General features: G+C 39.0%; 2 protein-coding genes across 4 annotated transcripts; one reads left to right on the top strand and one right to left on the bottom strand.

Annotated features, from left to right (window-relative positions):
- tma7 (translation machinery associated 7 homolog) lies at positions 1-3,588 on the top strand. The gene is made up of 4 exons (XM_063473754.1): positions 1-119; positions 998-1,053; positions 1,637-1,724; positions 2,903-3,588. The coding sequence occupies exons 1-4, from the start codon at positions 104-106 to the stop codon at positions 2,935-2,937; spliced, it is 195 nt and encodes a 64-aa protein (XP_063329824.1). The 5' UTR covers positions 1-103; the 3' UTR covers positions 2,938-3,588.
- A 1,051-nt stretch (positions 3,589-4,639) lies between these two features.
- Positions 4,640-11,574, bottom strand: LOC134627556 (high mobility group protein B2-like). Of its 3 annotated transcripts, XM_063473751.1 has the most exons (8): positions 11,494-11,574; positions 10,469-10,563; positions 9,872-9,952; positions 9,418-9,530; positions 8,094-8,206; positions 7,708-7,869; positions 5,719-5,791; positions 4,640-5,399 (listed from the first exon to the last, which is right to left on the bottom strand). In XM_063473751.1, exons 1-8 carry the CDS (start codon positions 11,572-11,574, stop codon positions 4,768-4,770), a joined length of 1,350 nt encoding a protein of 449 aa, XP_063329821.1. In that variant the 3' UTR covers positions 4,640-4,767. The 3 variants fall into 3 exon arrangements, with proteins under 3 accessions (XP_063329821.1, XP_063329823.1, XP_063329822.1); XM_063473753.1 differs by lacking the exons at positions 9,418-9,530; positions 9,872-9,952; positions 10,469-10,563; positions 11,494-11,574 and adding exons at positions 7,356-7,435; positions 8,400-8,500 and having other exon boundaries at positions 7,708-7,816; XM_063473752.1 differs by lacking the exons at positions 9,418-9,530; positions 9,872-9,952; positions 10,469-10,563; positions 11,494-11,574 and adding an exon at positions 8,400-8,500 and having other exon boundaries at positions 7,708-7,816.
- Between the last annotated feature and the right edge of the window lie 1,890 nt (positions 11,575-13,464).

Below are 13,464 nucleotides of genomic sequence, written 5' to 3'. Positions count from 1 at the left end.
ATTTCCGGTTCACCGGGGACCTAACAGCGCGGATTAGCGAGAAGTACCAGTTGTCTTCGCAGCAAACTTTCCTTTCCTTTAAATTTTATAACAAGCTGTTAACATGTCTGGAAGAGAAGGTGGGAGATTGCTTCATTTGAGATTCGTCTGTAAAATCTGTACATCTTAAAAGATACTGACGATTTTCAGTTTAGCGCGTTTATAGATGGCTAATGCTAGCTGCCGCTAAAGATAACGTTTTCTCTGACCAATCCGCAGTTAAAATCTGTCACATTACGATTTTTTTCTGTTTTGGGATATAAATACGGAAGATAGAAGATATTTTCAGGCCATTTTTAAATTATTGGTACCGAATGGACCATTCGGCTTATAAATATCCTCTCAGGCAACAGACAATATAAACGAAATCTTTAAAATTTTAAATATATTTCTTCTTCTTTCTTCGAATAACCCGTGGTGGTAACTAACGTTTGTATTCGAGGCTTAAGGTTTCGCGGTCATCTGGCTGCCATTTAAGTTAAAGCAGATTTTAAAGAGTTTAGATTTGTTTTTTTTCCAAGCAAACAATAAAAAAAAGCCAAGAACGCTGCGTTATTTGATTGACGTAACTTGGATCATATTCCTTCGTATAATGTTTCATTTTTATTCACTGACTATTGTTTATTAGATGTTGTAGATTTAGTTATATTTTCTATTTTATTTTCATAACTAGATAATGAAGATTGTCTAAATTTTATTTTTAAAGAGAAACGTTAAGACATTATAGTCCATTGTTATAGAATGTAGTTTTTCCCCCCCACACTGTTTTTATTAGTATATTTTTACTTTGTGGATCTGTTCTTTAAATACGTTTGCCTAGCTTAGGTTTTCATATTTTGTATCTACTTATTTATGTACTTACTTATTGTATCTATTTATATACTAATTTACTTTTATTGTTCTAAGTTTCATTTTACTATAATTGTATTTATGTATCTATGTAAATTTTATTTCTCAGGAGGTAAAAAGAAACCACTGAAGGCTCCCAAGAAACAGAACAAGGACATGGATGACGTATGTATCTGGCTCTTTTTGCCCCCTCACCATAGGCTGTGTAAAACATTTAATATCAAGCCTCTAAAACATTTGCATCCCTTTGTAATCAAGCTAACATGGATAAGAAGACATTCTCATTGCATCATTGCAATATTTTATACATTTCGTTTTTGTTTATTTTTTAAAGTAAAACTGTTTGTACAGATAATTTGATAGATAAACTTTGATGTATGGATCATTTCGCTAACCCTTTCTGTTTTTTGTGATCTACCTTGTCATTTTTTTTTTTTTTTTTTGGAATTTTGCTTTAGTAACCTGTATTAATGCCCATTGAAAATTAGAACTGGTGATAAAAATGTATTCCTTAACTTGTTGATAATAAAATAAAATCATGATATTCATGTCATGGTGTTACACAACCCATTGCGATGTCTTCAGGTGTCAGCTGAGAATCTGATAAATGGAAATCAGATGAAATATTAATTTTTGTTATTTGACTGAAGGGCAGAAATATTCAGAGGTAAATGTCAGCTGTGGCCTGAAATGAGCTGAACATAGGACAGAAGCGTAGAAAGATTTTAAATTGTATGTGTCTCCGCAGGATGATGTAGCCTTCAAGCAGAAGCAGAAGGAAGAACAGAAGGCCCTGGAGGCGTTGAAAGCCAAAGCATCAGGAAAAGGACCTTTAAGTAAGAGCTGTGTTTAGAGTTTTGGTTTGTATTTGTAAAGAACCATGCACAAAAACAAGAAGTGAAGAAATGCACCAGATTTATGTACTCCTGCAACTACTGCTACACTGCTCCGTGATCAGGTACACACAGGAGTGATAAAATGCAAAATACATACTCAAAGCACAAGTTACAAGTGGAGTAATATAATACATGTATAATACCAATAATACAATTGCAAAACCTGAAAACCTCCAGCCCCAGTCCCACGCACAAAAAACAAACCAAGAAAACCCACACATTATAAAACCTTTGTATCTATATACACCAACATTCAATCACCAGACCATCCCACGTATATAGAAACAGAAAAAATCCGAATCAGGTTGAATTTATTAATTTTGTTTCATAATGAGAAACCTTATATATTTCCAAACATACACATCATGATGTTGCAAACCAGCTGTGGTGTTTCTATAACTGATACGTTACCAGCACACAGTGAGAGTCCAGGAATACAGTGACTTCAGCGGAGTGCTGAGCTGTGACCTGCAGGATTCAGGTGATCTGCCTGTTTCTATAACAATTTCAGTTTTCGGGGTTAAGTTTGAAAGTTATTTCCGTCCATAGACTGCTTTCAGATGTTTGACAACTTGGTAGCTTAACCTTGATATCCTAATTTGGACATTTCTTACCATGGCTACAGTGAAAGCCTCAGGTTAGCCTTGGTGTTTCACTGTACAGCTTGTACTTTCTCTGCAGGTCAGGAAACTGAAACAAACCCCAAACTTGCAGCAAATTTAGTCCAAAGTAGACCTCACGTCTCTCTGATGTTTGCATCTCCTTTAAAATTAAAGGAGGTCAGGAAACTGAAACAAACCCCAAACTTGCAGCAAATTTAGTCCAAAGTAGACCTCACGTCTCTCTGATGTTTGCATCTCCTTTAAAATTCAAATATTTTAGACTTTGTTTATGCTATTTTGTTTTGATTTCAGACTTTTTAGCTATAAGCATGCATGCCTTTATGCAGTGACATAAAGTAAATTTATGTTATTGTTTGAGAAAACCTCTAATTTTAAAGTCTTTCAGTCATCAATTTATTTTCAAACTTGAAATCTCACTGGTCACAGTTGTGGCTGCAGTTTTAATTAGATGCTTTCTAACACCCAATCTTTTTGTTTGCTTTCTCTCTCTTCCAGCTGGAGGTGGTATCAAGAAATCTGGGAAGAAGTAAAACCTGAGCTGCTGATTTTTGTTTGATCCTGTTCTCGCTTCCTTCGTCTTTTTGCTGAAAGACTACAGTTTGTTTTGCTCTTTAAAAAATAAACCACATCAAACTCAAAACATGCTCGGGTGCTCAACCTTTAGTGGAGTAGTACAGGGAATAAATTTAACAATGTTAGGTTTTCAAGGACAATGGCCCTCCAACTGTGATGTTTCACTCATACACACAGATCAGCCACAAATCATTATTGTGTGGAAACGTTGGCAGTGGATCTCTTTTGGCTCTTTCTGCCCATCGAGCCTGATTAGATTGAGGTCTGGGTATTTTTGGAGGCCAGGCCAACACCTTCATGTTTCTTAAGCAGTTTTTGCTTCGTGTATAGTTCATTGTCCTGCTGGAGGAGGCTGCTGCCATGCACCAATGTTTAGGTAGGCAATGACATCCTGTTCTAATGTGGCTGATCAGCGTATATTGACCAATATCTTTAAATCTAGTTATAGAAATGAAGGCCTGCAGCTTAAGATGTAGAAGGAGTGTAAAACTAATGTCCACTGCATTTTGCATATGAAATTACTAACAAACACAAACCAGCCCAAGTCCATGAGTTTTGTTATCTTGTAAAGGGGAAGATGCCAATAAAGTTTTTTTGTTTTTAATTAATGCTTGTTATTATTTGTTCTTTTTTTTAAAAATTGGGTAAGAAATCACTTAAAACTTAGTTATCAGGTGGTGTTTAAACTAACAATAGTGATGACGCTTTATTTGAAATGCCATTAAAATGTTTAATCTGTTTCTGGTTTTATTAAATTAAACAACAGCACTTTAGGACTGAAGAGACAACTGAAGTGTTGTAGTTACATACAGATTAAACAAAAAGGCACATACATGCTTGTAACATTTTTTCCACTCATTAATACTTCTCATTTAGCAATAGAAACTGCTCTCAAAGTATGTATATAAAAGATGTTGCTTCAGAGTCTGAAAAGTGAAGCCAGTGCAGACATGCCTGGAGTATTCTAATAGCCAGCAGGGGGTGGCAGAAAGAGTAGTGATTGTATAGGATTATAAAGGAAAGCGCTCACTGCTTTTCCTTTTTGACCTTAGTAAATAGTTTAATGAGTTCATGGCCTCAATTGGTAGTTTCAAGTTTCACTGAACACGCTATGTTTATTTTGTAAATTACGTTCTCCATTAATGTGAAAAAGGAGGAAGGAGCAGGCTACGCTACATTACTCAGTTTCACGGTAAGATCTACCACGTACTTGTGACTTTGGTGAAAGTGGTAGGCAACAGCACTTCAATGGATGATGTCACAGTGGCACAGCTTCCATCTTTCATCTATACAGTCTTTGAAAGCTACAACCCCGTTTATTAAACCATGAGTTAGACACTAGCTAACAGTTATAAGTAATGCTGAGCCTGAGAACAGATGTGTTAACGCTATTGTATGAAATCACTTTTCCAATATTTACATCACCTTTAAAGTAACTCTAATCTTGTGGATTTTGTTGTCCCAATAAATACATAGCATAAATTGTAAAATCGTGATTTTAATATTTATTTCAAGTGTGTCGTGTTAAAAGCATAGTTTCACAGTCACAGTCAGTTTTTTTAATGGGTAATATATAGTATTTTATTACAGTAGAAAAATTTAAAATATAAATCTTAAAGGGTACTAAGTGACAAAAACTAAATCCCTTAATTAGAAAAATAGTACAGCTCAACTGAGGTCGACCCACAGGGACAGCAGGTTATACTGCTGGACTCGTCCAACCCCAAAACAAAAACAAACATAAACAAACTCATCACAAACTTCACATCCTCAAACACAGAAACAACTTAGTCATCATCCTCGTCAACATCATTTTCATCCTCGTCACCATCATCCTCATCGTCATCATCCTCCTCGTCTTCATCCTCCTCATCGTCAGCTGATTCCGCCTTCTTGGTGCCTTTGGCTCTGTAGGCAGCAACTTCCATCTCATATTTTTCCATCAGTTTGGCATACTTGGCCTCATAGGGGGCCTTGTCTGTGGTACTCATCTTTGTCCACATCTCACCAAGCTTCTTGGAGATGTCAGTGTTGGAGATCTCTGGGTTATCCACCTTGACCTTTTCACGGTGTTCAGAGGCGAAGATCAAGAAAACAGAGGGTGGCTTTTTGGGCGCGTTGGGGTCCTTCTTCTTCTTCTTCTTCTTGCCCTTCTTGGCACCTGCAGGTGGCACATAGGACTTCATCTCCTGGTCATACCGGAGCTTGTCATTCTTGGCCATCTCTTCAAACTTTGCCTTCTCCTCAGGTGACATGGTCTTCCATTTTTCTGAGCACATTTTGGTAACCTCTTTTAATATTACTTTGGCTCCTGGGTGCTTCTTCATGTGCTCCTCATAGAAGGCCCTCACAAAGGAGTAGGCAGAGGTTTTTCCTTTTGGCTTTTTGTCTGTAATTAATTTGTTCTCCACAGGACAAGCTGTAAACATGTTTGCATGTATAAAATATTTTCTTTGAGCATTAAGTTCATATCACACTTTAAACATGTCAGGAAAAAAACAAATTCTGCATCCAGTTCATTTTGAACTCACTCTCTGAACATAATCTGCATATAGTCAACGTAAGCATATCTTTCTAACAAATGTCTAACACGTGTGTAAGTTTTAATTTTTATTTTTGGGAAAGATTAAAAAAAATAAACATTTCTTAACAAGAATGAAAAACTGACTTCACAATTTTAACAGGTCTTGTAGTATTATGGCACATAAGCCTTGGATATGTATAAATATCCTGCTTACCATTTGTTTCATCTGTCTCAACTATGGACTTCAAGTCAACCTCCACTGGATAATGGTCACTCACTTTCAAAGCCTGCAAAAGAAACAAAATGTACTGATTAATAATTTTTGAGCAAATATCGAGGTCTAGCTGAATGTCCCCATGAATCAGCAGTTTGTGCATTCCAGTGACGTCATGGGGTATGTTGTCTGGGGTTTCTGCTCTTGCTAGGGTTTTGCAAAGGCAAAATGGTCTTGGGTGAGGGACCAAGAGTGTTTCACAAAACCCTATGAGGACACATTCAAGGGACTAGTTTATCCTCCTGGGACAAGGTTAGGTCTGGGGAGAGAGCTTGATGCTGTGCACCTGGTGTGCAATTTCAGCCTGAAGAAGCAAAACCTGGGGAACAACCATAGGGGTTGGCTGCAATGACTCAAAGACAGTCCAGTCTCTGGCTGATGAAACTAGCTCTTAGGATGTGGGATTCCATCTCTTTGGTGGGAGAGGAGCTTGAGATCGTGCAGGAGATTGAGAGTTACTGGCTAAATATTGTTGGGCCGACCTCGACATATGGCTTTCGTCTGGAACCAATCTTTTGGTGAGGGGCTGGACTCAGAAAGGGGCAAGGGGTTAGGGGTGGATACACTTGCATCGACCCAGTTTAGTGCATTTATGTTGGGGTATTCTCTGGTGTATGAGAGGGGTGCTTCTCTGCATCTCATTCCTACAGTCAGTATGACAGTATGGATACCTTATGCTGCAATGGTTTACATTTTCAAAGACAATGAGCTGACAGGCCAGGGGTAGAGTCTTTGTCAAACCCAGGTCATAGAGTTACCAAGGCAAAAAAGAGTGACTGTGACACTGTTAATAATTTACCCTAAAGTTTTGTTTGTAAGAATAAAGGTCCCACGTTATTGAACCCTCTCTTTTTTTCTCCCCCTATAAAGACAAGTGGAAAGCTGGCTGATTTTCACAATTTTTGTGGCCATTGATTGACGGCCTCTTAGGAATTTTAATTAAAGCCATAACACTGTACCTCAGCTGTACTTAGGTACCGTCTTTAAGCAACCATGCCAGCTTTTACACACCGAGTCCTGTTTTTCATGTCCAGCCATTTCAGTGATATTTCACTAGCAGGGACCACTCCCCTGGTAACGATGAGCAATGAGGGAGTGTGATTAGTGCTGCGGTTTGGGGAAGGCCTTGAAGGGGACTGGCGACGGCTCTCAGGCCGGGCAGAACCCCCTGTACTAACGAGAAATAAAGGGAAGAAAGGAAGAGAGGATAGGACAGGAGAAGAGAGTAAAGAAAAAGTGTGTGTGTGTGTGTGTGTGTGTGTGGGGGGGGGGGGTTAGGGGAGGGGTTGGGGGGGGTTAGGGGAGGGGTTGGGGGGGGCATGAAAATGAGAACAGCGGGTATTGTAGAAGGGGGGCTTTTATAGCCTGAGGGGGCGTGAAGGAGGAGTGGTCCCACTCCAAAATTCAGATGATATCTCCACTTAAACAGACTGAGTGATGTGACAAAAACACAATTATCTGCCTTATAATTTAGTGTCTAAAACCCTTCAGACTAATCATATTCTATGTGTGATATTGCAAATAAGGCAGAGAACATAAGAGTAATTTATTTGCTGAAAAGTATAAATCAAACAGACCTGCTCATCACTGAGATTAAACTCCTCCTGGAAGTTGAAGGCTTTTGCAGATTCTGGTTCCACAGCATTAAGCATGTCATCTCCATAGACCACGATCGTTAACACAGATTAAGAAAAAGGCTAATTTTAAAAACCCATAATACCAAATTTAAATACATAATTAGAAAAAAGCAAGAACATTTAGCACCACTCCATTTTAATGTGGCAAAACAAAAGTATCTACTCCTCTTTATTTCAGATAATTTGAAGAAACAGCGTGATGTTTTTATTTTCTTGCTGACGAACAGATCGATATCACTCTCACGTCTGTCGATTCAAAATAAAGCTGCAGCCAGCAGCTGCTATGCATTACCTGTAGGTAATAGGTGTTGGTGTTGTTGGGGTTTGCTGTAGTGTCCACGCCATCTCTAATCAGCCAGTGGAATTTCTCATCTTTACGAATGCGAATGTTCTCCATGTCACTGTTGGAAATGAACAAGCCGTCTGCATTGAAGTCACCCAAGATCATATTGTTCTGCAGCACAGACATGAAATATTTGCATTTGAGTGTTTTGCTTTAACTCCTCAATATATATTCGTTTTGTTTTCCCAGTTTAGTGGTTGGATTGGTTCATACACCTTTTACTACACAACTCTGTCAAAATCTACAAATTCTCACAGAAGTAGGAATTCCTGCTTTCTCTGTTGTGCAACCAACCCAAGCTACAAAGCTTTAGACACTCTCTAACTTCTCCTTACATCAGTATTCCATTCCGTCTTAACAAACATGATGACATCGTACAGTTCATCGAGCTCCTTCTCAGAGTCCTTTGGCTTGGTGTGAACTGGGATCATCACCAGGTCCTTCACAACTACAGCGAGAACACAAATACACACAGTTTACATCCATGATTCAGTAAAAGGACTAGATGTACCTGCCAGGGTTTATCAGGCCCTGGAGTGTGTCACTGGTTTATGTTAAATTGTTATTTCTCTTCTTTCTTCTGTTTAGTTTTCTACAGTTTATTTTCTATCTATTCACTGCAACTGAGAAATAATACTTACCTCTTTAGCATTTATGGAGCCTCACTTCTTCAAAGGGATAGAAAAGGTGACAGAGAGAAGTAAGACAAAAGGGACAAGATAGGAAAGAACAGAGAGGAGAGCCAAAAGGGGGCGCCCGATCTGGCTTTCCACACCTCCCCGCCGGATTGGGCTGTACGCTCTACCTCCCCACTGCCTCCCAGAAAAGCTTCCCCCTTAACTGCCCAAGTGATGTCAGCCCTTTTTAGCCAAAGCCAGTGACTGGTCCTCTCAGCAGTGTTAGCTAATTCTCTTATAGCCTGCCGTTGCGCCTGTCCTCTGATCCCAATCACTCTAAGCAGTTCTGCTGTTGTACTGGCAACAGCCTCTGTCCTCTGCCTCAGCTGCCAAGTTGGCATAGCGCAGCTTCTTATGCTCAAATGCTTCCTCAATTGCTTCCTCCCATGTCCTCGGCTTGTCTCCCTCTCGGACAAATGTTGATGAAAACTGACGCTCCTCTTGGTTCGTGAAAGGTTGAGCGTTGATGGATTTTCTTTTGCACTCAACTTTCTCGGCTAGACACCTGAGGACCTGGTTGTGTCTCCATGTGTATCTGCCCTGAGCAAGGCTAGTCCTACAACCAACCAAGATGTGCTTGAGTGTAGCTGGGACTGTACACAGGGGGCAGGACTACATTCAAATCTTACTGTTTATATACATTAGTGTAAATCAGTTCAAATTATTGATTGGCTTTTTATAACTTTTATGAAATAATTATATATTACTTAATTACCCCAAAGTTAAAACCAGCTGATTTTCTCCCCATACAAATACACACTTCCCCATAATGTGTAAACAGATTTAGGTTATCACAGCTTTAAAAAAAAATACCTGGACCAGAGACTCATCTGTACATCCAGGTTACATAAAGGTGCAGCCAACAGGAAGGCCACAGAAGACATAGTATCAGCTTTAAAGTGAGCTGTTACACTGATTACAAACAAGCTTAACTCCCTGTTGATCCTAGTATTACTTTGTTTCCATGCCAAACATATCCTACCTGTATTGCTGCATGTTAATTCCAGGATGTAGGGGTCTCTGTCAATAACATCTTTTCCGGTTGTTGCCTCTTCATTAAACTGCTCATCGTTCACCAACTTAACCACATCACTTCTACACACACACACACACACACACACACACACACACACACACACACACACACACACACACACACACACACACACACACACACACACACACACACACACACTGTGGATGTTAATAATATAGTCATCTCAACTCTGGCTCTGAGCAATGAAGCACTGTCCACCTGCTTCCGTTTGCATGGACAAGCCAATCTGAAGAAACTTTGCTTAAAGCAGGAGGGCTTTAAGGAGCACTGCACCAAGGCCCAGCAGAACTGTGAATCATGTAAAGCTGCTCTAGTGAGTTCAAGAATAAAAATATGAAGGTGCAAATGAACAGGATGTGTGCTTTCAGTGAACTCTCACTTGTAGATGAACATGAACTGCTCCTTGTAGCGTGTTCTGCCCACACGTTTACTGATTTTATAAGTGTATCCCTCGTGGGCTCTGAGAAGATATAAGTAGAGAGAAATTTTGTATAATTCTTTAATTTTGGTCCATTAAATCTTGTTATGTCTTCTGATTCTCTGATGTTTGCAATACCACCATCCATGCAATGTAAACAGGTTATTTTTGGCTCGGTTGTTAAAAGAATTGGTTCAGGATGAATGTGCAATGCTTTAGTGAAACATTACCTTTTCATTTAACACAAATTTTTTAGATTTATTCAAACTTTAAGCCAAAAGAATTCCTGATAATAATATTATTGCATAATACTATTATACAGATGCTGCCAATAAGTGTGATATTTAAAAAAGAAATATACCATTGTGTTTATTATACACAAATAACTTCAGAAGTAACTGTTTAAATAATCTTTAATGTAATAATCCTTAAAAATCTTAATCATTTTTGGATATCATGACAAAATTTTTATTCTTTGGGCCACCATCATCATGCTTAAACATGAGCACCCTAAATGATAATAACTGTGATGATGCTGGAAACAAAGCACTTCCTTACTTGTTGAGTTCTTCCATGAAAATTGCTACGGACTCTCCGGTGGCGTCCACCACCTCCAGGATCAGAATGATATCGATATGATATCGAGACACAATCTTTGAAACAGAGAGAAAAAAAAGCTGAACTGATCAGATGCCTTACTACCTTAAAGATAATTGTTCAGTTAAGAAAAATATTTACAGATATTTAAGATTTAGCTCTTCCAGAAATGTAAAATATATACAGACATTTTTCTATGTTTTTAAAAAAAGAAAATACTTATGTAAATATTCTGAGTTGCAACAATAAAGCTGAAGAGGTATCAAAAAAAGACAGAAATGGGAACAATCACAGAAATGCTGAGTGACTTAAATTGTGTGGTTATAGAGGTAATGGTGGTTCTGTGAATGAAGGGCAAGCTGCCACTGAGCGTGGTTACTTGAAAGGACAACAGGCCAGTGGATCCACGTTTGAATTAACACACTCTGATTGTGTGTTTGCTATTGTGGTTCCTAAACAGCCCACACTCAGAGCGGCTGACATGTACAGTGGCATGTTGACTAAATATGAAACAGAACTAATACAATAACAATAATAAAACATGGGTTAAAGCAAAGAATTGGAAATGTAACCTCATCACCAGAATAAAAGTAAAGTAAAAACCAGTGACTCAATGATACAGCAAGAAACCACAAGTCAAAATACAACTTACTCCATGTATTTCAGCATATTTTCAGATACATATATAGGATTACATTTTTACTTAAACAGTGAGTCCTGATACTTATTTTACCACTTTGCAACTCAGCTATTTAATAGAAAGTTTTTATATAATACTTAATTACTTAAATACTTAATAATCAGTAGGAGTGCTGCACTACTTTTCTACATTGTTATCGCCCTCGGTCTTCTTTCCATGACAAAAAGCCAAAGCATACTATTTTGTCACACGATCAGACATTTTAATGAAAGCAGGAGACAGACCTGCAGGTCATTTACAGTTTCGTAAGTTGGATGTATGTGTGCGCTTTTATACTGGTTATTACCTTAGTCAGGATGTTAAGGACCTCAGGGTCTGACACTTTGCTTCTTCCAAACTTCTGAATGTTAAAAGATGCTATTTTCATGATGGCTGCAAAAAGAGGACAAGCATAGCAATCAGAATTATTGTCTGAAGGCCAAGAAAAATGCCCAACAGATTTTCCCATTTTTCCAAGCGGACCATTATTGCTTTTGCCATACTGGTCCACTTGATTGTCATAATTTGTTCAATCTACCCAAGCACCCAGCCCCGGACACTGAGAACCATCAACGGGTGGGAGCATCAGCCACTTGCAGCGAGCATAGTGGGGGAAGATAGGCATCCACACCTGGGTGGAGCCTGAGATGTTCACAGAGAAGTGGAATCTAAGACCCAACCTGACACATGAACATAGACAAACAGGCACACACAGACACAATCATGCATTCCCACCATGACGCAGACATATACTCATCCAACATGGAGGCACACAGAACTAAACACTGTACACACACTCATACTCCCCTAAAATACTCAATACCCCAAGGTCCAGGCACCCCCAGAGGAGCAATCCACCTCCAGACCTAGGAAATGGTTCCATTTACTCTGGGGTGGAGATAAGCAAACTGCCTCCAGTCCTGCAGCAGCAGGAAGGCTCAACATCCCAGACCCCAACCAGAGGGCCAGCTCCTCCTCCCGCACCCCGCCCCAGATGGCGAACAGAGAATGGGGGTATGAAGACCCCATACCTCACTCTACCCACTCATATGTGTTGTTGCTGCGTGCTGTTCTACAGTGTATTTAAAACAAGGGAGGGGCATGGTACCAATGACCCTCTGCCAGATAGTAGCTGGCCTCAGCACGGCCCCTCCTGAGAACCCTCAATGTCTACATGTATTTAAAATTGAGAGGTGGGCACCTGCACCAGAGGTGAGGCTTAATAAACAAACTCAGTGCAGCTTTCCAAATCGGCTTGCCTGAGGCCTTCATGAAACACTACAAAGTTCATATTTTCTGCATATAACACATGTTTTTTTCCCACAGGACAGTATAAATGCTTGATAGAGTTTATACAACAGGTGTATTCACCTTTATGGAGAAACTGATACCATTTAATAGGATGGACATAAATACATAAAATAATTAATGGAATCAAGTATGAAAGATTAACCTGAAATAAGTAAAAGAAAATCTTATTCAGACTCCAAAATACATGAATACATTTTAACCTGTTTTTAAATTAGTGTTTGATTAAATCAGATGATTTTTTTCTGTGTTTATTTTTATTTTTCTGTTGCATTTATTTTTCTTATTTGAGGACCTTTTTAAACAACATTAAACATTTTTTTTTTTTTTTTGCTGTTGCTGGTGTATTTTAACAAATCAGTAAGCTCTTCTCAAAATTCTTCCCACTGAGATCCCTCACATTAGTGTGAGGAACGAAGACAGAAAACCTGTTCTAACAGGTTCAGTCTACGTCTTTACAGCACTGCTTACCAAAGCCCCGTCTCCGCTGACCTGAGCTTTACATCAATACTGCACCTTGAATACTCTATCAGTGACTCATATGCACACTGTCCTAACCCACGTACCAGTCAACAAATGTAAAAGGAAATTAAAGGGTTTACTAGAAGACAAACAACAGTGGGTGTGACACTGACTCCATGCAGCAGTTTTGAGTCTCCAGTGATGCCTTTTCCTGCCAGATATGCTCTTTATAGAAGTATGTCTGTGAAGGTTCTCAGTCATCCAGGTCATCGTAGTCAAAGGAGTTGCAAAGAAAAGCGTCTGGACTTCTTTAAGTTGCTTGAAGACGTTTTCACCTCTCATCTGAGAAGCTTCTTCAGTTCTAGAACTGAAGAAGCTTCTAGAACTGAAGAAGCTTCTCAGATGAGAGGTGAAACGTCTTCAAGCAACTTAAAGAAGTCCAGACGCTTTTCTTTGCAAACTCCTTTGACTCTTTATAGAAGCAGCTTCTTCAGTTTAACCATCAGCT

Source organism: Pelmatolapia mariae, linkage group LG5 (genome assembly GCF_036321145.2).
Source record: "Pelmatolapia mariae isolate MD_Pm_ZW linkage group LG5, Pm_UMD_F_2, whole genome shotgun sequence".
NCBI lineage: Eukaryota > Metazoa > Chordata > Actinopteri > Cichliformes > Cichlidae > Pelmatolapia > Pelmatolapia mariae.
This window is presented reverse-complemented; position numbering and strand designations above follow the sequence as displayed.

Coding starts and splice junctions, on each gene's coding strand:
- tma7 (XM_063473754.1), top strand. Junction 1,054..1,636: donor AGAACAAGGACATGGATGAC/GTATGTATCTGG, acceptor GTGTCTCCGCAG/GATGATGTAGCCTTCAAGCA. Junction 1,725..2,902: donor ATCAGGAAAAGGACCTTTAA/GTAAGAGCTGTG, acceptor TCTCTCTTCCAG/CTGGAGGTGGTATCAAGAAA.
- LOC134627556 (XM_063473751.1), bottom strand. CDS start 11,574: ATGAAAATAGCATCTTTTAACATTCAGAAGTTTGGAAGAAGCAAAGTG. Junction 10,564..11,493: donor TCCTTAACATCCTGACTAAG/GTAATAACCAGT, acceptor TCTGTTTCAAAG/ATTGTGTCTCGATATCATAT. Junction 5,792..7,707: donor CCAACACCTATTACCTACAG/GTAATGCATAGC, acceptor TTTCTTTTGCAG/GCTTTGAAAGTGAGTGACCA.